The sequence below is a fragment of the Mauremys mutica genome, chromosome 7 (genome assembly GCF_020497125.1).
Source record: "Mauremys mutica isolate MM-2020 ecotype Southern chromosome 7, ASM2049712v1, whole genome shotgun sequence".
Classification (NCBI taxonomy): Eukaryota; Metazoa; Chordata; order Testudines; family Geoemydidae; genus Mauremys; species Mauremys mutica.
Window position 1 is genome coordinate 89,600,665 of NC_059078.1, and position 25,764 is coordinate 89,626,428.

General features: G+C 41.9%; 1 protein-coding gene across 4 annotated transcripts in view; it reads right to left on the reverse strand.

Annotated features, from left to right (window-relative positions):
- MICU1 (mitochondrial calcium uptake 1) overlaps positions 1–25,764 on the reverse strand; it is a 248,343-nt gene that overhangs the window by 121,956 nt on the left and 100,623 nt on the right. For 2 of the 4 annotated variants that reach the window (XM_045025876.1, XM_045025879.1), the window contains exons 4-6: positions 25,065–25,227; positions 14,187–14,230; positions 5,803–5,814 (exon numbers count right to left, since the gene is read on the reverse strand). In XM_045025876.1, the coding sequence (XP_044881811.1) occupies positions 5,803–5,814; positions 14,187–14,230; positions 25,065–25,227 (219 nt within the window). The remainder of the gene's footprint in view (positions 1–5,802; positions 5,815–14,186; positions 14,231–25,064; positions 25,228–25,764) is intronic. The other 2 variants (XM_045025877.1, XM_045025878.1) reach the window with 1 other exon arrangement.

Below are 25,764 nucleotides of genomic sequence, written 5' to 3' on the forward strand. Positions count from 1 at the left end.
TGCATTAAAGAGAATAAACCCACTGGCCTTTCTGGCCTCCTCCTCATGGTAATTTGGAAAGATGTAAAGAAAGGTGTAAAGAGTATCCCTGCTGCCTAATGTAAAGTGTGCTAAGCAGTATCTCAGAAGTGGTCTATAGATAAATTACATCCAAAAAGTATGTTAAGGTTGCAAAATCACACACTCAAAAATTAAGAAATGAAAGTACTAATGTTGACTGTGCAACCTTAGTTTGATCCCCTTGTGCACTACAGTGTAGTTGTAGAAATGTCAATCCCAGGATATTAGAGAGACTAGGTGGGTGAGGGAGTAGCTCTTCTCAGACCAACTTCTGTTGGTGAGAAAGACAAGTTGGTTCAACAAAAAACTATTACCTCACTCACCTTGTCCCCCTTGTGCAGTTGCATTTGATTAAGTCTTTAGTTACGAGATCACATACTGTTTTTTCCAGCCTCATTCAATGCACAGGACTGGGCACTGTTCAGGGAATGAATCCTTGTTAAGGCTAAGATTTTGTTATTTTTAGTAAAAGTCACGGACAGGTCCATGGGCAATAAACAAAAATTGACGGAGGCTGTGACCTGTCTGACTTTTGCTGCTGTGGCTCCATGGTTCCCCCCACCACCCAGGGCGGCTGGGAACTGCAGGGTGACCATATTTCCCAAAGAGAAAATGGGACACCCCCAGACGCTTGTCTGATGTGTTTCCCTCCCCGAGGCTGTTGCCCGTCACTGGAACCTTGAGGAGGGCCCCCTTAGGAGTCTGTCACCTGTCGCTGGAACCTTGCAGGGGGCCCCGTCGCCTATCACTGGTGTCACCTGTTGCTGGAACCCTGCCAGGGCCCTGCTGGCTGCCAGCTCCTGAGTCCCACAGCCCCAAATGTCATGGAGCCTCAATCCGTGACTTACATGATCTCTGTGACATAAATGTAGCCTTAGTCATAGCTGGACAGTGACTAAGCTGTTGTCTTTAAGATCCCTGCTTATTTTTAGTTGGGAGATGAATATTGAATGAGAGGGAACTGCTAGAAGAGAAAGGATAGTTTTATGGTTAAGGAAGTTGAAGGCTGCCCTGGAGAACTGGATTCTATCCACGCCTTTGGCACAGAGCTCCTTTGTGATGCTGGACAAGTCACTTCAGCCCCACTTTTCAGAGGTGGTGGTCACGTGCATGTTCCTTATTCTGGATTCCCAGTGTGAGACACCTGAGGCCACATCTGCAGACATGCTGAGCACTCACAGCTACAATTGACAGAGACTGGAGCTGTGCTCTGAATATACGTGGTATAAAATGCAAAGTGCTCAGAAAAACCAGGGTGTAGATCTCAAGCTAGCATCTAATATTGACACATTTGACAATATTGACCTTAATGTATCCGTGCCTTAGATTCCACAGATGTAAAATGGGGATGATAATACCACCACTTTACCTCATAGGGGTTTTGTGAAGATAAATTCATTAATGTTTGCAATGCAATGTGTAGTGATGCATTTACTGGCTACAGCGATGACCACTATAGGAAAGCCAAAGAGGAAAATAATAATTCTGTATTGAGAGCAGGAAGTGAACAGTAAATGGGGCTGGGAGCCACACAATGAATGCAGATAAAAAGAAATACTGAAAAACTACCAATTCACAGAACGTGACAGGATAAAAAACAGTGTGTGATCATATCATTAAAGACTACCATAATGCATATATACAAGTGGACTGAACTGCATATGAAACCTTAATTCTGGCATTTGCTAGATTTTGTATGCTTGACTTTGCCACCTTAACATTCGTTTAACAGTTTTTTAAATGTAATTTCCTTTACCAGTGGATTTCACAGCTATTTGCGGACAGCAGAGGAATGTAGTGATTCAAGACTCCTGGATTCAACTGCAGGCTCTGGAGGAGAGAGTGCACTCTAAAACCTTCTGCCTGTGCCCCCAAGCTTGTCTCTGTCCCCATCTCCTCTTATCCAACCTCTGCCATACCTCTTGTTCCCATGCCTCTCCCTCCAGGGGCTCAACCAGAATTTTCCTAAGGTGGTGATCTAGGGGGTGGTGATTTGAGGGAGAGGTCTCCCTGGGTCCCAGCATGTAATTGGGAGGCACAGCATGAGTCTCTCTCCCTGAGATTGTCAGATGTTCCTGAAATTCTCATTCGGAGAGATTTTGTGGCCAGCATTTCTGGGGCAGTGGCCAGGACCCCTCTGTGCCTGGTATGGAGGGAGCTCAGGGATATATCGTGGGCACCCCCATCTCCAGGGGCACAGATGAAGCTCCACCCATTGCACAGAGGTACAGGAGTTTCACCTTTTAGGAGCCATCATCTCCTTGAGCTCCTATCTGTCCAGGGCTCATCCTACTTATCCCAGAGGTCCCCACGCTAGATGAGAGGATTGACTGTATTGCTCCAGCAACTCTGCATTGCAGAATTTGTCATCCTCACAACAGCAGAGGAAGCTCAGCAGCCTAGCCTCATTCAGTGGCTCCACGTGCTGGGCCAGGGCAGCCATGAGTAGGGCCCAGAGCACATAATCATGTGCCCAATGCCCGCTCCATGGAGCTGCCCATCTGTGGGAGGGACCAAGATACGTCTCTGCAGTCCCATGCAAGATACAACTCTGGGGAGGCTTGAGCCCTAGACAGTGTCAGGCAAGGCTAGGCAGACTCGTTGAAGCCTCTGTCCCGAACTCTGGTTGTGTTGGTGATTCCCCAGTCACCAATTCGGTTCCAGGGAGCAGGCAGCCTGGATCTGGTTTGTGTATTATTACATGCTCAGAACTCTGCCCCCTTCCATTCCCTCCTGAAAGACCAGGATCCTGAATTTGTAGTAGCGTTTATGTCTGTGGGGTGGGGATCTGTGCCCCTCTTCCTATCTATTGCACCCTAAACTCACAATCGTCACCTGGCTCCCGGTACGCAACCCTCCTCCCCGCTTTCTAGCAAAACCACACATCTCCACATCAGATCACTTCCCTTCTGCACTTAACAAAACCGAACATCTGCACAAACACCTCCACACACACACTCACTAGCTCCTGCTCTGCTCAGTCCTCTCCCCCTCTCAGGGCCGGCTCCAGAGCCCAGCGGGGCAAGCACCCGCCTGGGGCGGCCCTTTCCCGGGGGAGCGGCAGGCTGGGCCGGCGGACCTGCCGCAGTCATGCCTGCGGGAGGTCCACCGGAGCCCCGGGAGCAGCGGACCTGCCGCAGGCATGACTGCGGAGGGGACGCTCGGCCCGCGGCTCCAGTGGACCTCCCGCAGGCATGACTGCGGACGGTTCGCTGGTCCCGCAGCTCGGCTGGACCTCCCGCAGGCATGCCTGCGGCAGCTCAACCGGAGCTGCCGGACCAGCGAGCCGCCCGCAGCTGCGGGAGGTCCAGCCGAGCCGCGCGACCAGCGGACCCTCCGCAGTCATGCCCGCGGGAGGTCCGCTGCTCCCGCGGCTCGGGGGCGCCTCCCGGGCATGACTGCTTGGGGCGGCCAAATTTGTAGAGCCGCCATGCCCCCTCTGCCTCCTGCCGCCCACTCTACCATCCTGCTCCAGTTCTCCCTCTTCTCCACTGCCCTCTATATTCAAACCGAGCTGCTTCCTCCTCCTCCTTAATGCAGCTTTGGGCCAGGCAAGGAGAACACAGGTGAGTCTCTCCCTGTTCTCAGTTCCTGTGCCTGCACCACAGCAGCCCTCAGCAACCTGGAGGAGCAACCTAGAGTCCTGCTCAACCTATGCAGGTCTGGGATGGAGCATGCTCAGTGCAGATGGCATCTTGGAGAGTTTAGTAGCCAAACGCTAACAAATCTCTACTGAGCATGTGCAAACTGAGAATTTTCAAATCTTGTTACTTGGCCACGTTTTAGCAAATTTTCAAAGAGATGACAAAAGGCCTATCCAGGGCAACACACCTGCCAGATTTCAGGCCCTTGCTCCAAAGCATGTAGGTGTGAGAGCTTGTTAGTGAAACGGCTGGAAGAACTTTTTTTTTTTTTTTTTTTTTTTTTAACATTAAACAACATATTTCCCTCAGTCTTGTTCTCAGAAACAGCTCAATGGTTTTAGCAGAAACTTAAAAAAAAAAAAGAAGAAGAAGAAGAAGAAGAGGGAGAAGCCTGAGGCAGCCCACCAGAATGGTTAGTTCGGCAAAGTTATAAGCCACTGAAAATAATGGGACAAAGTCAAGCAATCTTAACTACAGGGAGCATTATCAGCTCCACCTATAAATGAAAAGCTAAATTTATTTTAGGGTAAGAAGTCTGCAGCTTAATAAGTTATAAATGAAATACAAGTTATATCAGTACAAAGCTCATTAGCATTGCTAAGGGGTTGACAAAATTTCCCTCCTTAACACTTGATTCAGGGGCTTGATAACTCAGCTGGTTTAGATGGCATGAGTAACAGAACAAAATAACTTAAAGCTAGAAATTAAAGTCACCTAGACTCTTCTCCTTATGATAGGTAATCATATATATATATCAGTTGTACCTATTTCATAAAGCATCATCTTAATTTATTCAAGCAAGTCACCACACTGTCCCTAAACACAGCAATTTATGTAGCCCACTTTCAGACTAGTGTAAGCTAGTGTACTGAGAGACTACTTTGTTTTCTGGGGACCCTATGAACAAGAAATCTTCACTCAAACACTGAGGAAACACAAGTGTTAGAACCTAAACACAGATAATTGCATTTAATCAGAGACATTTTTTGTTGGTAGGCTGCTCTAACTCCTTCTGTACCACACCACTGAGATCAGAATGATATAGGGCACAAGGAATGCATTTTAATAAGGCACAAATAGTAACTCAGCAACAGAACACTCTTCAATGGAGTGTTCTTCCCAATTCACCTCAGAAGGGCTCTCCTTGAAATCTGTAGCTGGCTGCCACCTGAATACCAAGCATGCTATTACTCTCTTGTTCTACCTGCTCATTCCTATTATGGGTATGGGTCTCTCTTCACACATGCTAAGTAGAACAGTTCTCTGTTGTCTGTCATTTCCTTTTCCCATAAGTAATTTTATAAAGTGTGGTCTTATTTATGAGTTAGTCTAGTTAATGTGGTAGCTACATTTTGTAATAATAATATGGAGATATACCTATCTCATAGAACTGGAAGGGACCTTGATAGGTCATTGAGTCCAGTCTTCTGCCTTCACTAGCAGGACCAAGTAATGTCCCTGACAGATTCCCCCTGCTGCAATCCTTAAATGGCCCCCTCAGGGATTGAACTCACAACCCAGGGTTTAGCACGCCAATGCTCAAACAACTGAACTATCCCTCCCACCCTGTTAAATTCATGGAAGTCTTTCCAAGATCCATGCACATTCAAATACCTACAATTTCCACCTTAAAACATTTTGCAATTTACTTCTAGTCTGAGAAATGTCTGTCCATGATCACAGAATGAAAATTATTCCATGGCTTGGAAAGGAAATTTCATTTTCCATCAATGTACTGTCCCAATGAATTCTAATAAACAATGTAAGTAAATCCTAGCCCGCAAGAGAAGGTACTATAAAAGTAAGAGAACAGGCACCAATATCTTCTGGTTCTTCCAAATGATCAGTTTCCATGAATAACGACACTTATTAAAAAGTTATCTGAGGGACTGTATTCTCATTGACATGGTTTAAATTTAAATATTTTGAGATAAAAATATCTATTATTTATGTACTAAGTAAAAAAGAGACAAATTAAAAAAATACTTTAAGGGAATGGGGGAAGGCAGAAGTATACACTGTCCCTTTTTACAAAAAAGGTGCATATTATGGATTTTGAAGCACAAACTGTTTAAAGCACATGCTGACAAGTCAGTACCTGCCAGAAATCCTGATGAGGGAAGAGGGTTAGAAAGAGGGAAGAAAATCAGGGAATGTTGGTTACACCAAAAACCAAAACGAAAATTAAAATAAAACACCCACAAATATTACATATTATGCAACATTGCAACACAGCAAAACCAATTAATGACATCAGGAACAAAGAATCGCTCAACACCTAGGAACAGGAAGTAAGGAGCACATATAGCAATCAGTAACATTCAGGAATATCTGCCAAACAAACCCAGTGAAAATGAGCAACAAAGTTAGTAGTACAATAAAGTAATAGCAAATATTTCTAGTTTTGGCAGAAAGTAATTATGCCACAGACTATTGGTAGATAGGGTGGGAGAGAAAAGAGGGAGCACACACTTGACCCATACATGGATGTAAAATAATCTTCATAATAAGGGATTCCACAGGGTTGTTTGTGTGCCATGCATATAAAATGTAATATAAGCAACCAAGCATTTTCTCAGCCTTAAAGATTTTTTTAAAACAAAAACAAAAACTGAAATACCTGAACCTAAAGATTCATACATTTCAATGAAAGGATACATCTTCCAAATACAGTGTACAAGCATGAGAATTCAAAGGTCAAGATACACGAAGGACACATCAACTGGAGACATTATAACTACATGACTAACTGATTCAGCTTAGGGGGCATCAAAATTTGGCCTATTTCAGGGCTCTGTACTGATAATGATCTCGAAGATTATTGAACAAAACATAACCAGCTCCTCCAGCTAGAAGCATGTTGTGGTCATTTGTGCATATAAAAGCATTGGTCTTTGATACTTTCAGGAGAAGGACCGTGTCTTCTGACAAGTCTATACCAATGTGTGCATCAAACATAATAGTAATCATAATGTTAGAATAAAAGGTTTTAGGGGTTTGGTTTTGGAGAATGGAAGAGGAGAAAGGAAGTAAGGGGGCAAGTGAAGAAAACTTGTGAACACACAATAGTATGAGGTTCATTACAGTAAGGATAGAAAATCACAGTGCAGGATAGAAATATCTGCCAGTGCCACTATTAGAGACTTTCTGATGTTTTAAGTCAAATTTTCTAACCTTATCTGACCCATCACAATAGGATTCCACTGATCCTGCTGTGTTGATGGTCCTCCATGCACTATCCACTACACCATGTTGCCTACCTACTCATTCATTTATATTGATCACTCTAATCAGAAGTGCTTAGACGATTTAGGAATCTCTTTTTCAAAAGTGACTTTAAATGAGACTTAGGCTATTAAGTGCTTAAGTTACTTTTGAAAATGAGACTTAAGACTCCTATTGTTAAGGGCTTTTGAAAACATTACTTGTTGTATTTAAAGTTATTCATTCTACCGCTTCATTATATTAATCCTATTTAATCTGGGTCCTGGGACACGTGATCCGAAAGAGGCAGTTTCTTTGTGGTGCTGTTGTCTTTCAGATGCTGCGTAATTCCTTATTTTATTCTCCCACTTCCCACCCTCTGAAGCCCTGATTCAAGCACAATTATACAATCCAATACAAAAATAAAAATGCTTCAAAAATGCAAACAATTATATTACAAGGACAGGACAGAAATGAGAAGGGCAAAATATGGGGTAGGAGGGAAAAACATAGTCAATAGCAGTCATACCCCCAAACCCTTTTCAAAATAAAGTTTGATTTAAAAAAAAAAAGTGGTGAGATTATCTGAGATTGATGCCCCCCACCACAGCAAAAGCACGACTGCTTGCCAATATAAAATGAGAGGATGCACAGTGACCTCTCCATGTGAGACTTAGGGGACTACTTCAGATATAACTGAGTGCTACATGCTAGGACGTTGAATTTTCTCCTACATAGCAGTAAGTACTATTGCTTCAATATTTGGTCAAGAAATTTGCTCAATATTTCTAAAGCTAATGTTCAACTTCAGGTATTTCACCATCAAATTTAATTTATTATTATTTCCCTGTAAAGCATCCCAATACAGTACTTGAAAGGGTGCTTAGAATAACTACAAGTAATTATAATGTTTAATACGAACAGCAACTTTCCTATCACACGAGAGTAACTAATTAGAGGGTGTCTTACTTCTATAGCATTGATCAATATAGAACTGTATCTGGAGACTAGAGAACATGGAAATATGAATCTGGATAGGAGTTACTTAATTCCAAAGTAAAATTAGAGTCTGTAAAAGCCTTTGTAATTACTTATTGCCTCCTTGGGTCAATGATAATTAAAGGGTATACCATCATTGACAGCTTGCAAGCTTTTGTTTATATTCAACTACACAGGGTAATTTTCCCCACAGGAGGGAAAACCGCTACTCAAGTGTATTCCATACTAAAGCAATATTCTGTTTAATTCTTCCCCTAAAAAGACTAACAGTTTATCAGAAGTGTTGCAATTTAGCCTTGCCTCCATGCATCTGAAGAAGTGAGGTTTTTTACCCACAAAAGCTTATGCCCAAATAAATCAGTTAGTCCTTAAGGTGCCACCAGACTCCTAGCAATTTAGCCTTATCAGTGAAAACACTTGATTGCAGCACAAAATCTACAAGTAATTGAAACTCAAATGCTTCCGCAAAAATTCAATAATATTTTAAGATCAAAACAATTAATCTGAAATATCACAATCCCTACATTTTTGGAAAGAATGTCCACTGATGCTGTCCCTCTTGTGCTGACTCCTCAAATCTGTCCCATCACAATAGGATTCCACTGATCCTGCTGTGTTAATGGTCCTTCTTGCCCACAGGTGGCAGGGCAAGATTTGCCCTTGTCATAAGCTAGTAGGGTGACCAGACAGCAAGTGTGGAAAATCGGGACGGGGGTGGGGGTAATAGGAGCCCATATAAGAAAAAGACCCAAAAATCGGGACTGTCCCTATAAAATCGGGACATCTGGTCACTCTGTAAGGTAGACCGATATCTTCTACCCTATGGGCACACTATCACAGAGTTAAATTGTATCATACACTTTTCTCTTTGAGAGCTGGCAATTTGGCATGAAGATTAATTTGAGCTTAATTAAAAAACTCTCTCAAACAGAACATGAGAAAAAATGGAAATTGTTTTTCAAAGAAATATGTTTCTATGAATGGTCTGTTAACCACAGACACTCTTTTTACAGGAAGGAAAAATGTCCTCCTCCAATAAGAATTTGTTTTACACAGACACAATACAAGAGAGGGAAAAGTAATACAACGAAAGAGCCAGGTGACCGAGCAGTTATGGTTATATATGTTAATTCTGAGTGCTTTTATTAAATTACAGATTAGGCTATATTCATATTGTAATTTGAGCTAAATTATGAGGTGAGACCTGAGAGCAAAAGTGAATGGTTAGCAGCAGAAGATTAGCCAAAAGAAATAAAGCTTATGAGGGGTGGTGGAAGGGAGGGAACATACACACCCACACATCACCAAGCCAGCTTCTCCACTCCCTGTACAAACACTCAGTAGGCTAGCTCCCTGAACACTTAGCCCTGCTGTAGGTGAAAGAAAATTATGCAGTTGTGGTTGGCAAGGAGGATGGACCAAAGAATTTTGCTGAACAAATGTCTCTAGGGTTGCTGGTCTCCAGGGAGCAATGTGTAGATTCAAATTAAATGCATTTTGCTCCTATTACTGAAGAGTTATGCTTGTCTCTCTCCCCCGCCCTTCAATTCTCTGAAAAATTATCCCTAGTTGGTAGAAGTATACTGCACTCACTATAACATTCAGCTCTATGAACAGGAAGACACTTAAGCTTCACAGAGCTTCAATAAAATACATGGTCACTACCAAAGACTTTTGGACTTGACCTGTGTAGCGGGGTGAGCATCCGCTCTGGCCCTGGAGGGGTTGGAAAATCCCTGCAGAGGGCCGGGGCTGGGCAAGGTAAAACCTTGGCTGATTAGGAGAAATGGCTGCAGCTGGGGCCATGCCCCAAACTGAGCAGCAGGGCCTTATAAGAAGGCCAGGGAAGCTAGAAGCAGCAGTCTCTCTGACTTGAGAGGGAGACTGGCCTGGCTGCTTGGGAACTCACCCAGGGGACCTAGAGGAAGGCAGGGCTGGGGAAGGCCTTATTTGCTGGGCAGCCCTAGGCCAGTAACTCCCCAGGCTGCAGGGCCTAGTTCTAGGCCTCCTAGGTATCGGGCTTGCAGGGGGGCAGCCGGAGGGTGAGTAAAGGCAATCAGTCCAAACCCCTTGTTGCCTGTGATGATTGGCTGATACACTACAGTCTGCCCCAGGGCACGGCAGAGACTGGCAGCAGCCGTGACTGAGGCGACGTGGGGATAGGGAGTGGGGGTTCCTCTGGGGTGGGGAAACCCAGTAGGACTGTGGGGTACTGGAGGCAGAACCCTGGGATAAAGACACTGGGGTCCTGGGAGGGACATGGGGGGCCAAACGGCAAGCGGATCACTGGCCTGCAGAGGGCGCTCCTGGGTCAAAGAGCTAATTCCTGAGGACGACCAGCAGGAGGCGCCGCAGGGGTGAGTGTGCGCTGTGCTACAACCAGCTCCAGTCATTCCAAGTGGCCTATCAGGATATGTCTACACTGCTGTCAAGAGGTGTGATTCCCAGCACAAGTAGACAGATTCATGCTAACTCACTGCACTGCAGCACTTGCAAAGACTCAGGCTAGCCATCCAAGTTCAAGCCTGCCCAACTCCCAGGGTCTGAACTTGGGTGGCTGCCACCTATGCTACCTATTTTTAGCATGCTACCTCAAGATGAGCTAACACTAGTCTATCTGCACTGGGAATCACACCTGCCAGCTGCAGCGTAGACAAACCTTACTGGATTGACTTCTAATTTTACAAGAATATTTGTGAAAAAACTGCTGATACAGATGATTTCCCAGTGCAATGTTATTTATCTGGAACATACATACAGAACATTTACACTGAATCCTTAACCTTTGTTTTACAGTATGTAATTAAAATGCATCTGACAACACAGCTGGGTCTATTCTTTTTATTGGCATTTGCTCTAAATTAGTATTTACATAGAGCATAGGCATAAATCTTTGTTTATAACTAACAATAGTTCTATTTTCTACTTTTGTTTAGCCAACCTGTAGTTTACAGAGTATCAGTACTTTGGTACCACTGCTGACTTAAACCTGACTGCTCATTTTCTCCTTTCATCTCAAAGGAAAGAATACATTTCGATGGAAAAAGTCTATTCTCTCCTCAACGTGTCTATATACTGTAATTCCCATTAATGTTAATGGACACCATGCAAGATGCTCAAGGGGACAATACACCTCTCAGCCTTCTACTCAAATTTCCCATCTCCACCAATGCACAAAAATAATACCAGCACACAAAGCTTCACAGAGTTAGAACTGTATCTAAGGAGAAGATTGTGTCCAATTATAAAAAGTGCTTTGAAATTTCTTGGGAAGCCAATGAGGGAGATAAGTGAATGGAAACAAAAGATGAGAGAAAATGCGAGGACTAATTTTATTCCTTAACCGATACCAACATAACTAAACATGAATGAGTGCAGTTTGTTTTATGATGCCTGAATCAACATTTGAATGTGTTCGAGGCGACAGTGCTTTCTTAACTGAAAACACATGAAGACGGGGCAGCTCTAGTCATTTTGCCGCCCCAAGCATGGCAGGCAGGCTGTCTTCGGCGGCTTGCCTGAGGAGGGTCCGCTGGTCCTCTGAAGCCACAGGACCAGCGGACCCTCTGCAGGCAAGCTGCCAAAGGCAGCCTGCCTACCACCCTTGCGGCGCCAGCAGAGCGCCCCCCCGTGGCTTGCCGCCCCAAGCACGCGCTTGGCATGCTGGGGCCTGGAGCTGCCCCTGTATGAAGATAATATGAGAAACTACTTCTAGAAAACAAGATCTAGGAGTGACTTCACTCCTTATCCAGGCTCCTCTTCATGACTGAGGGAGCTCTAATATTACCTTGCTTTAACCTCACCCCAAACTTGCTGCCATTACCACTATCCTCATAACCAAAGTCTGTTATTAGTGCTCCTTAGTCAGAGAAGTCTGACAAACAATATGAGCCATTATTTTCTCCTTTAAAATAAATGATCCAGAAGCAGCATGCTATATCAGCCCCTGCAATATAATACCATAAGATTAATGTGGTCTGTTGTTCTGCACAGTACTACTACTACTAATAGTAATCCACTACACTCTCCATTTTAAAACTCTAATGACTGATGTTAAGACTTATTCTACCGTCCAGTGTATTTTGCATATATATTTAGGTATAGCAGCTATACAAACATTTTTATATACACAATTTCAGTCTGCAACAGAAAGTCAGAATGGAGGATGGTCAGTGCAGGGAACAGATGCTAAGGGCCAGCATAACTCAGAACATTTCAGCCTGCACTGAGACCATCAGTTGTCACACATTCACCATGCTGAATGGCAAGATTAGGTGTGTATATTGTGTAAGAGCAGAAGCCATGTCTCAAGTAGAGCTGGTCTGAAATTTCCTGACTTAAGTTTGTTGGAAAATGCCGATTTGTTGCGTTTCTATGAAACATGTCAGGTTCAACAAACTTTTGGCAAATCAAAGTCTGGAAACACTAGTGTCCCCATCCCCCAGGCATTCTGCTGAGCAGCTTGAAAGACCTGTCTTCCAGGTCCATGGCTCCAGAGCAGCCTCACCATGCAGCCTGCCCCAAGATTGGGGAACCAGGTCTTCAGGAGGTCTGCAGCTCTAAGGCAGTTGCATCATGCCAGTGCTTCCAAGCTCTTTCCCATGAAACAGGGAGCCTGAAGTCCTGAGGCAAGCTGGCCCAGGAGTCTGGATGGTCTGGTGTCCCCAGCCATCTGGTGTCCTATGGCCGTCTACAGAGCATGGCTGCCCTGGACTCATAAACCCTGAGAGCCCTGGCAGCTGCTGAGTGAAATACAGATGATTCTGTTTCACCACATCTACTAGTATGACTAATAATGTCAATTTCACTCTCAGCTGTCAGCGTTCCAGGGAGCAGATTTTGTTTTAGAAATACCATAGGTTGGTGTTTCCAAAATGAACCTTTTTTTTCAAAATTTCTGGTTCATGGAAAATTTTGAATAGTTTGTATTTGTTCAAATCTAAACAAACCCAAATTTCAAAATCACAAAATTTCCCACAAACTGGAAATCCCAGCAATGAGGCTCAGCAGAACAAAAAGCTGAGTTTAGCAAACAAACTGCTGCTTTGAGACTTTTACCCACTATGATGGGAATAGAATGTACAGTACTCAGGAACAGAGGAACTATTATCCAAAATTGTGTGGCACTCAGCATTTCTTTCTAAGAAATGTTGGTTGAAACAAAGACTGACAAAAAGCAAATTACTTACTGTCTATTTTAAAGCAGAATAATACTCTGCTGCTTGGGTAAACAAACACACGTATGCTCTAAGGAACAAAGACCGTTTATTTGATTACTTGGTTTGCTTTTTGTCCATCCACTTCCTTATGAAAAATTAAAATAAAAATGAATTCAATTGAATGCAAAACATGAAAGTAATTTAGATTCATTTAATCCCCAATTGTACAGGGTTTGTTTGTTTTGTTTAATTATAGATTCAAATGGCAGGACTTTCTGGATGTTTGGTCACATTTAAACATTACATGCCAGGTATATCACTCAGTAATGAAAGGGTCAAAAGTTACCTTCTTTGACTCAAAAATTCAAGGAATTTTGTTGCAGATGAGGTGACAATTTTGCTAAATTAGTGATTGTTGTAAAGTAAATTGAGTTAATAGGAAGCTTGTGTGCTATTCCATTTTTATGCAGCCACCAACTATGGTAGTATAGAGTGCTCAAAATGATATAAAGGAATATTAAACCAAATTATTTTAGATTAACTTTCCACCTAAGTAAATCTATGTTAGGTGTTTGTTTTAGATAACACAGCTTGGCCCTCTCTGTGTTAAAGGTTCAAGCAGTCTTTTAACCATGTTGCTTACTTGTGTTACAGCTCTGGGCCAAATTCCTTCCTGCTATAATTTCATTGATTTCTGGGGATTTACAGCAGGGAAGAATATGGCTTCAGAGCTGTAAAAGGGCTAGGTTACTGTGTGGTTCCATCCACACAGGCAGACCAAACAATGTTATAATATGATCAGCATATAGCAGGTTTCCTTCTGAAATATGGTACTCCCTCACATGGAGGGTCTCATACCATATGGCTAATGCAATAAGTTTGATTTTTACACATTACAATTCCCTCTCCCAACAGCAGGGAGGAGTTATTTTGGTTCTATGAGCGTTAAAACAAATCTTTATTCATTCCTTCCTATTCAGCCATATAATAAAAAAATACTGCTATGTTCTAGCTCAAACAAAAGACAATATTTTATTTCATTTGTACTTACACACAACTTTAAATAGAAACTCAAAGAGGTTATAGGTAAGAAGATACTATAGATTTCAAGTCTACTCACCTTTCCATCATACCGCTTCACTACAAACTGATCCAGGCCTAGGTCTGAAAGAAGAAAAAAAGATTAAAAAAAAAAAAGCTTTTAGAGCAGTGCTTGAATATAAAATCATATAGTTCCATGCTTCTTTTTTGATAAGGCATTTAAAAAATAGATTATGTGAAGAACAGCATGATTAGAAAGCACAGGGAGAGGGAAGGAAATCAACCGTTATCTACATGTTTTTTCTTAGGGCTCCAGAAAGGTGTCTGATTCACAGTATTGACAAGGAAAACCTATTTAGACACAGAAAAAATACAAAAGGGACAGTGACACCACCACATCTACCACTATGCTCTACTAGTCCTTTTATACTACTGACCTAGAATAAAATGATTTCTACCCCATTACCAATCCTTACCCAGATATCAACTTGTTTCCACGAGACTGGCACTTAGAGTGTAATTAAAAAGAATTATATTTAGGCTAAGCAATCATTTTTTAACAGATTAAAAGGGAAGGCCATTGAACTGAAATCAGAAGTGTTCCTCCCAGAACTGAAGGTAGACCTCAACCAAAATTCAATGTTGCCAGCTCTTGTAGGGTAAAGTGGCATACAAATGGTCTTGGACATAAAAAGAAAAAACACGGCCGCTATTGTACATTCAGGAATAAGCAAATGCATTAACTAGAAGGTTTTTATATTAACATATTTTTCACATTGTATTACCCCAAAACAGAAGGATCTTATTCTTAGAAGGAAAATAATATTTACAGGGCTGAGGAAGAAGGCATCTTTCAATCTACTTCTACAGTATAACCAAGTCTATGCATAACAATGAAAATTTAATAGTCAACATGGAAAGATTTGCAAATGATTTGTACAACAATAAAAAAAATACATTCTGTAAAGAGATCTAGATAAGTGGAACTCCTGAATGACTGGGTTATTGAGAATTGGCAGTAATTCACACAAAAGTGAAGAGACTAATTTTCAACTCTTGGTTTGAAAACATTTGCTACAAACCACACATTTTCAGCCAGTGTTTTAAATAGCTATCAGATCTTCCTGTTAACCAGATTGGGAGAAAAAAGGGATTGGAAAAGAAAGAAAAAATAACTTGTCCGGGAAGGTGAAGATTAGATTACTGTCACCTGTTTCTGAGTAAAAGTGATAAAATGCTTCCCATCTACTCAAAGGTTCATAATAGTCACAGAGCAGAAAATGGAGCTGTTCATCATTTCATGATGATCTCTTCGACCTTTCTGAAACAATGCAGTAAAAATTCCTGTAATTAATTTAATAGGTTGAATGAAAAATTAGAGAATTGTCAGATGGCTTGCTGGATTTATGGTTATTAAACTGAGGAATCACGCTCTTGATATCTGTGTGCACTTCAAGAAACACAAACGTACATATTTATATACAATGTGCATGTTCAGAAGTTATACTTCCTTCAAGAATATTGCTCCTACTCAAGGTTAGAGACCGGGGCGGCTTTAGACATTTCGCCGCCCCAAACACGGCGGCATGCCACGGGGGGCGCTCTGCCGGTGGCCGGTCCCGCGGCTCTGGTGGACCTCCCGCAGGCGTGCCTGCAGAGGGTCTGCCAGTCCTGCGGCTTCGGTGGACCTCCCGCAGGCATGCCTGCGCAGGGTCCGCTGGTCCCGCGGCTTCGGTGGAGCTGCGGGACCAGCGGACCCTCTGCAGCCATGCCGCCGAAGGCAACCTGCCTCCCACCCTCCCGGCGGAGCGCCCCCCGCGGCATGCCGCCCCAAGCACGCGCTTGGCGTGCTGGGGCCTGGAGCCGTCCCTGTTAGAGACATACATACAGCATGATTAATGCTTATGAATTTCTACAAACTCCTCCTTCAGTAAAAGTCTTACTTAACTGGATATGATAATATATCAGGCTGCCATTGCTCTTTTAGTTGTTGCCAAGCTCAGAACTGAGCCAGCAGAGTTCTGTGTTGGAGACCTGTTCAGACACTGATGACTAAAACCGCGTAAGGAATTAACTGCATCCTGCAAGTTGCAACAATGGTAGCAGAAGATTACCACTAGCTCCACTTTTAGTGTTATGCATTTTCAGTTTTTACCAATTTTCACTAATAAATTACCAGGTTTTTTATTAAAGGAGTTCGATTTTTACCGGTTTACACCCGTTTATCAATCCACTCAGTATTTTTTGAGTACTTATTTTTGTTAAACACTAATGCTTTACATGATTGTTGTGTTCTGAAACACTGAGATTGAAGCAGTTCCACAGTGTAAAACAGAACGGAAAATACCAACATTAATATCATGCTATGACTGGCTCACAAGGAGATATTACCTGCCTATTTCTTTGCATCTGGCTAGCATGGCACTGAATTTAAATAATCAATCCTCCACAGATAAAGATATGTAATGCCCCCTATCCACCCGGATACTTCCTTTTGTGCCAACCTCTTTATGGGGTTGGATGGATGGGCCTGGGTTCTTCTGGATCCCCACACAGCCAGTCCTGCTCTTTCTGTGGCTAGCTCCAGACTACTCCCAAAATGGCTTCTCCCCTCTCCAGGGCTCCCAGAGGAGGCCATCTCACCCCCTATTGTCAGGCTCTCTCTTCTTCCTGGGCTTTCCCTTGTCAATCATTTCACTCTGCCCCTTCGTCTGAACTGGCATGCCTGCAATCCTTCCCCAAACCAACAGGGGCCCCTGTTGTTCTACATAGTGTCTCTCCTCTCTCCCTCTTAGTTGCCCAGCAGACTCTGAATCTGCCTTTGGCTCCCCCTTCCCACCAGGGACAGTGTGCTTCTCCCTGAACTACCAGCACACAGAGCCCCAGGGACCTAGGTAAGTTCCTTGGGGGTTACAGATAGATAAGGTAGAAAGGTAAACATGCAAACCTATGCCTGAATACCAGCAAGCAAATCAGTGCTCAGAAATTTTCAAGAAAAGCAAAGATGGGAACAAAGAGGATGCATTGCACTGCAAGTACCGCAGCACTGAGGTCAGTCCTCGCGCTGACAGAATAAAGGAACATGTCAAAAGCAAGCAACATAAGAAGCTTAAAGAAGAAAGTGAGCTTCGGGATAAACAGTATCAGGAGCTTTCACCAGGGCTTTAATGAAAGAGGACACAGCACGATTGTGTCAATAAATTTGTGTATGCTCTGTGTTTCGCCAGACAACCACTGTTAATTGCAGAGGGGCCTATTGGTGACTTTGTATGACAATACGGTCCAGCAGCAAAAACCCTTCCTAATGCAGACAAGCTCACTGGTAAGTATCTAACAGAAAGTGACAATGCTTCAGTATCCAAACTGATAGAACGAATTGATGGAAATGTAGTGTCTAATCTGATTTTTGACAAGTCTCTTGATGCTTTGAACTGTCCGATTCTTGGCCTTTTGTTTTTGTTTTTTTTATTTCAAAGCATTGTTTTGTGTTGATGTGACATTCATCTCCTCTGCTGACACTGGTTTTGTCAATGCAGCAATAACTGACATGTTTGAGATGTACCAACTAACTTGGGAAAATGTGGCCACAACTAACACAGATTCTGCTTCCTACATGGCTAAATTTGCATGGGAGATTAAACTCAATCAGAAACTGGAGCTGCTATGTATGAGCTGTCTTGCTCATCTGATTAACACTGCCCTGTCAGCAGCTACTGCTACGGAAGAAATGAAAGACATGAAATCTTGCATCATTGGATTCGGGACCATTTTCAAGCATGAAAACAAGTATAAGGCCTTGTTTTACACAGTGTGAGATGAGTGCAGAGCCGGATGCCGATTACCTACCCTTGTTGTGCCACATCTATGGATGAGCTTGTATTTCGCTGCCTGTCATGTAAATAACATGTGGACTGTGCTAATATGTCTCCTAGGTCATCGTGAGTTTGTTTGTTGTTCTAGCAGAACAAAAGCAAAGCAAAAACTCTGAAGAGACTGTCAAATAACCAGGTTTTCGACCTCTTCCTCAAAGTTAATTTTGCAGCAAACTATGACAGTTATGCCAAGTGTTTCAACCATTTGCCACTAAAGGTGAAATTTCAAATCTGAAAGGAGAATTTACTACTGACATGAACTTATCTAACCCTGACAATGTGAAACTGGATGTGCTGGCTTTTTGGATCAGCCATCAAGCCACACTTCCCAATTTCAGCCAAGTGGCAGGGCGAGCTTTGAGTGTATCCCCTGGATCTACTGATGCAGAGCACTTATTTTCAAAGTTGGACTACCTCCAAGACAGCACAAGGCTCAACATGAGTGAGAATACTTTGAAGAAAATTATGGAAGCGTACACAAAAACTAGGATTTCTGGAAAAACTACTAGCTCTGAGAGAGAAAAAAATATACCTTTGTACATTAAAAAAGTTTCAATTATACTGTAGTAAAATGTGTATATTACAAAAGTTGTTTTGTTTTTGTTCTCCCCCTGATTTTTCAATATTTATTATTTTTAACCTGATTTCATCCCAGTTTTAATGTTTGGAAAATAAACAATGAAAAACTCCCTGTTTTTTTTTTTAAACAACTACAGAAAATGCAGAACACTAACTTTATTATTTTGCCAAAATCATATCATAATAAAATCATGTAGCTAATCCATGACAATCCATGCGCACATCTTGTAGGTTGAGGATCTTCTTGCTCTAGAGCTGGAATAATGTCTGCTAGTGTGACCATCTTGAATGTCTGTGCTTTCCTAGATCTAGAATGGGCCTCTAACCTCCCCCCACCTTGGGGATCAAGAAATCATGGGAGTAAAAACCCCTTGCTCCTGAGTTGTACCAGGACTGGTTCAATGCCCCCAGGCATAACAAATGATATATTTCCTGATGAAGCAGGTTCTCATGAGAAGGGTTCCTGAAGGGGGATGGGGAAGGAGGGTTGGAATGGGGGAGAGACATGAATTGAATGGCGTAGCTCTCTGAAATAATCTCCAGGACTCATCTGTCAGAGGTGATATTCTCCCAACTGCTGTGCAAAAGGGCCAGGCAAAACCAGGGAAGAGTGAACTTAAAGGGTAAAAAATAGTAGAGAAGATAACTTTATAACAACAAAACTTCAAGTTCTCCTTCAAGCAGCAAAAGAAGGGTATGAGCACAAACCATTTGCAGATCACCTTTAAATATTCCTATGAGTTAGTAAGTCCTTAAAAAACCCCGTAACATTACCAAGATCCTTCAAGCAGCAAGGCTGCCATGAAGTGTAAATAATAATTGTTCCCTTCATTTTTATCAAAAGTAACTCACTCTCCATAATTCCACATCAATGTCTACAGTTTTACTTTCTTCAGCATAGCCAACTATATTCTATTTCAGGAGTAAATAAAAATAAAATTTTAAATTTCCTTTTGTATCCCATCTTTTTGTTACTCTTCAGTTGATTTATGAAGACAGAAAGAAACTAACTTTAAGGCAATCAGAGGAATATCTGTAAACCACATGCTGGCCTGCTTATAAAATAAGTGCCTGACATCTGGGCAGCCACTAAATAGGTCCAAGTATGGACGTTAATAGGCATGTTTAACAGTAAAAGGGACCATTTCATCTTTCAATACAAAGCAGTATAACTGAAGTGCCATATTCCCAGAAACAGATGTAAGGATCTTCTTTAATGCGTAGCATGTTGTACTGTGTAAAAATACTGTGTAAAGATATATAGCCTTCTACGCTGCCTCATTAAACTTTCCAGTGATACAAAGGTGACCACACCATAATATGAACCCTGCAAAAATTCCAGACTGCAAACTGACAATTTATGTGCTGCTTGCACAACATTCTAAGATCATAAGGCTTGGATGCTTATTTATTAGAACATAAGTCATCTTCCCCCCAGGGGCGGCTCCAGACCCCAGCACACCAAGCGCGTGCTCGGGGCGGCATGCCGCGGGGGGGCGCTCTGCCAGTCGCCGGGAGGGTGGCAGGGGCTCCGGTGGACCTCCCGCAGGCGTGCCTGCGGAGGGTCCGGTGGAGCCGCGGGACCAGCAGACCGTCCGCAGGCACGCCTGCGGGAGGTCTACCGGAGCCACGGGACCGGCGACTGGCAGAGCGCCCCCCGCGGCATGCCGCCCTGCTTGGGGCGGTGAAATGTCTAGAGCCGCCCCTGCTTCCCCCATACAAACACCTAAAGCCTGAAAGCAGCATATCATACACATTGTCTGAATTCTAAACAAATATTTGGTACAAATAATATAGATTAATAAAAACTTGCATGTCTGGGTTTTCTGTAATAGCCTGTATTTCCAAAGACACGTATGCATTATCCACAAAATACGTACTACACACAGCACTGGAAACTGAAAGCTTCTCTTCATTAACAGGAAAGCAAAGAGTATGAATAATCGTAATCAAACTACTGTCCCAAACCAACGTACTTCAATCCTCTAAAGCAGGGGTCGGCAACCTTTCAGAAGTGGTGTGCCAAATCTTCATTTATTCACTCTAATTTAAGGTTTCACGTGCCAGTAATACATTTTAACGTTTTTAGAAGGTCTCTTTCTGCAAGTCTATAATATATAACGAAACTATTGTTGTATGTAAAGTAAATAAGGCTTTTAAAATGTTTAAGAAGCTTCATTTAAAATTAAATTAAAATGCAAAGCCCCCCAGACTTGTGGCCAGGACCTGGGCAGTGTGAGTGCCACTGAAAATCAGCTCGTGTGCTGCCTTCGGCACCCGTGCCATAGGTTGTCTACCCCTGATCTAAAGGTAAAAAGAACAACTGCACATCAATCCCTGTTGATGCAAACACAGCAGTGAAATGTGGACAGATACATGATTGGATTTTAAGCAGCAGGCCACAACTTTTATTAAACTGAAACACAGTGGAGGGCTACCACCTGCCCATCACTTATACTCTCCTATACCAGACATTTCACTGGTTCCAGTGCGGGGGTTAGAGGGCTACCATCACAGAACCCACAGTTCAGGGTAGGCTCTCCTCAGTTTACCCCCACTCCTAAGATTCAGCTCACCTTAAGTCCTACTCCCACACACTGCGAAGGCCACAAGGTCTGACCTTACCCTATAGGAATCTGCCAGGCCACTGACTGCATCCCTGTTGGAAGACCAATGAGCCCATCCCCTACTGGAAGCAGGAAGGAGGATGTAACCTGACAAGGAGCAGTGCACTCCTGCGGCCTACTCTCCCACAACCAAGGTGGGGGTGGCCATGGTTGAAGGTCCAACCTGTGCTTCACTGTCTCGTGACCCAGCGGCCCCATCAGCTTAGCCAGGCAGCTCGTGGCCTCCCCCACCACTCGAGCAAAGAGGGCTGGCGGGAGATGGCATAGACTTCTTCTGTAAGGGAGCTACTGCTGTCATGGCAGGCAAAGCCCTATATGCTAGATAGGGGGCAGGGGTGCAACCCCCACAGAAAGGCAAAGACCATCCTCCCCTGCCAGGACAGACACTCCACCCAGGAGAGAGGAGACCTTACGTGTATTCCTCTGCATCCTCAGGACAACTGCTGCTTTTGGAATGGAACTAACCTGGATTTGATTTAGATTTTAAATCTTTAGATTTAGATTTTAAAAGAACAACATGTTCTATATCCCCTTAACTTGCCCTATTTTGGCTTGCATTCCTTTCTCCTTGTTAGTATTAATTGTGTTGAACATATAGTCACCATTAATCTTTTTAGCAAAGACTTCTGGTTTCAAAATTAGCCCATATTTCCTTCCTACTATTAGTTTTTAAAACATTTGAGAACAAAATTATACCTGGTTTGATTATATTACATGAGTATATCTCCAATCTTAATTACATATATCAAATCATTCTTTCAAATAATTTACATACTAATATCCTCTCGTGATTTTGAACCAGCTGCGTGGTGGCAGGCTCCTTCTCCCGGCCCTTGGCTCACAATTCCCCACATTGCCAATGGCCTCTGCTGCCTCCTCTGGCCCCTCCCATCCATCGCCCCTGGCCCCTGCTGCCTCCCTATCCACCTCCCCATCCAGGGCTTAATTTGCCCCCAGCTTGCCAGGGCTGAGTAAATCTGCTGTAAAAAGTGATATTTGTATGTTTGCTAATATCACTCTTCACTGTCTCCCACCTAGCTAGCAAGTCTGATTCTATAAAAAATGGTATTAAACATATAAATATAATTTTTCACAGCAGCAGACTTACTAGATAGCAAGTCTAAAAAAAATACCAAAAAAAAAAGCCACACCACCACCAGACAAGCACATGCAAAGCACCTTATTTTTTTATTTCTAATCTGTTAAGGTGCAGTAAAGAATAGAGACAACTGTATATTGTTATTGTTGTTATTAAGTTTGAAAAAAACAACCCTACATAAATAAATTACAATGATTTGGACATGTATATGTGTGTATGTATTTGTTTTTCCTCAAGTATTTTAGGAAAAATTGTCAGAGCGGCCACCAGCAAGAGTTGGCCGCTGTGCTCTGAAGCCACCAAAATATTTGTTGTGAGAACCTCTGCCCTAAGCCAACAGGAGAGAGCTCTTGCATTGGCTCAATAACTCCACCTCCACAAGACACGGTAGCTGTGCCAGCAGGAGAACCTCTCCCACCAACACAGCATTGTCTACACAGGGAATAAGGTCAGTATAACTACGCCGCTCAGAGGTGTGGATTTTTCATATCCCTGAATGATGTAGTTATACTGAATTAAGTGTTTAGTGTAGACCTGGCTGAAGTCAGTGCTCCTTAAAAATACAAACTGCCACTCACCATCCTGAAAGTAGTATACATACACTTTCAACCAAATCATATGACTATAAGACGCAGAATACACTAGAGATTGCTAGCATTATTACAGTTATATGCCTGACAAAGTTTCCATTTTTAAAAGCACTGACACTTTAGCATCTCATGTCTCAACAAGGTATTACATTTTTTAAAATAGGTTTGTAAATAGAATTAATACCTTAAGATGTTGGAATTAAAACCACGTTACTAACATTCAGACTACTAGCTAGTAATGCACCCCATTTTCTTTTACTATGTACCAAAAAGACAACTCCTCATGTACTTGCATTTGAAAATCCACAACCAGTTCATGACATTTTAAAGAAGGAGTCAATATTAAGTTATCTGATCATATCATAACAGGACAGTATTCATTTCTTTCTTGCCTCATGCATATAGTTTATTCTATCACTTTACAAATTTAAATATATATGTTTCATTTGGTGGTAGTCACTTTATTTAAGATGAAAATGTGATTATAATTGAAACTTTTGACATTTGCTTGTGACTGCCTGAAAAATTAACCTTTGAGGCTAAAGTTTTCCATGTGCAGTCGCAGCTAAAAGGTTATTTTTTATGTAATTTTTTTGAGAAAAATATGTTTGTTCCATTGCGTTACATATGAGGTGGGTGGAGAGAAGTACCTTTTCCCTACTTTTTCTCACATATATAATTTTAAAAACAGCTTTGAAATTCAGCATGTAAATATTCCTCAAAGGGATGCACATCCACAATGACTTTTGGAAGAACAAATTGTTTGGACAATGAAGTTAACAATTTTGGGATGGAGAAATACATTCTGAGCACGTTCAGACGACATCTGCCAACACTTTTTTTTTTTTTTTTTAGTTAGCAGTGGAATGAAGTCCTGCCTTCCCACAATACCACAAAATTGACTAGCCTGACAGACTATGGGGCTGCTATTCAGCTTTACTTCAAATTGCTGCCACTTCCAATGTTTTCACCATTTGTAGGTTTAGGACAGATCTTCACGTTCATTTTAAATGGTCTTTCACTATTAAACATAAAGGAAGATAATCCCCTCTGTTTGACAATGGCATGTACCACAGAGACACTGATATTTCCTTAGATACAATAAAACAGAAATCCATTTTAGACAACAATTTTCAGCTTCAAGGTATGTCAAAATGTATTTTTAGTCACTCTAAGTACAGCATTTAACTAGTGTTTTGTAATGTAAACAGAATGACACTTCAAGATTTAGCATAAAATTATTAAGATTTGTTTTGAAAAAGGAAATGTTTGCCAGAACACCAAGAGCGCTTAACCTATCTGAGGAGTGATACCATATCTAACTTAACTGGACAGCCACAAGAAATGGGCAGAAGGAAAATAGATGGACTTTGTAAATGCTGTTTCCTGTAAAAGCTGTCATTTCTTGTATTACATCACCATTATCCTTAGGCCTGGATGGATTAAAATGTTATCAGTAAATGTCAGTAAACGTCGATTTCACTGTACACACATACACACAAACTGATGAAAAATATTTCCGTCGGTAATAGAAATTTATATAGATGCAAGTAAGAAAAACACTGCTTGAAAACTAGAGTTGCTTTAAGTATATTTACATTGTATATTTTGACATGCAATGTTGATAATTTTTGCTTTAACAGTTATAAAGATTTAAATTTTGAATCTCAAACTTTACTGTCATTAAATTATTGTCTGGCATAACCCCCCAATTTACTGCAACTGTGAAAATTTAAATAGTTAAAAATAGGGAAAAATGCCTAAAATGAACATTGATATCTGTTGAAATTCTAAAAAAATAAAAATTAAATTCTGCCATGCCTAATTATCCTGCAGTACTCCACCCAAGTGCTGATATGGAATTTAAACTTTGTAGTCTTGTGATGAAAAGCTGAACCATATTACCTGCTGAACTAAATCATTAACTTTTTTACTCTATTACTACTTTGTATAATATTATGCATCCATAGTACATGCATTTAAAGGAAAATATTTATTTGTATTGCAGCAGCATCTACAGGGCCCTTGGTGCTAGGCAATGTAAACATATACAAATACAAAGCGATTCCCTGCCAACCCATTTGTACAATGAGATGTAAAAGTTGACTACAAAGAGACTGTAAAGAATTTATTCTGAACTCTTCATTACATATATCATCCCTAAACATAATTACTGTATATATTACTTACGTTCTGGTTGTTTTTCATTAGGAGTAATGGATCTCACAAAATCTTGTGGTGTCATAAACACCTCCGATTCTCCATGCTCATGTATTACTTTCAAGGTGGCAAAGTATCTGAAGATTTTGTCTGGAGTGGAGTAGGCTCGTATCCTGTTCTCATACTCCATCACCTAGAAATTAAGTTAAACACATATCACTGCATACAAGTTTTTTCCAACTTTCACTCCATATTTAATCCTGGAAAAACTTTGCCATATTATGACAAATTCTAAACGCAATGGCTTCACAATGCCAACAGGGGTTAGGCTACGATTACACTACACCAGCACAGCTATGCTGCTTGTAGTGTAGATGCTTCTTACAACAACGCAATGGGTTTTTCAGTCACTGTAATTGATCCATATATCAGAGGCAACAGCTATGTTGACAGAATAATTCTTCCATCGATCTAGATGCATCTACACCAAGAATTAGATCAGCTTAATTACATCACACAGGGATGTGAATTTTTTACACACTTGAGTGACATAACCAGGTAGATCTAAATTTTAAGTGTAGACCAGGCCTTAGTGTTGCCAACGCTCAGGATTTTATCACAAATCTTGTATTTTATCTCAAATCTCATGTTTTTCTAAAGCCCCAGCCCCTGGAGTCATGTGATCACTTGGGAATTTCAGCATTCATTTTTTTAAAACTAAGTTTCTAGC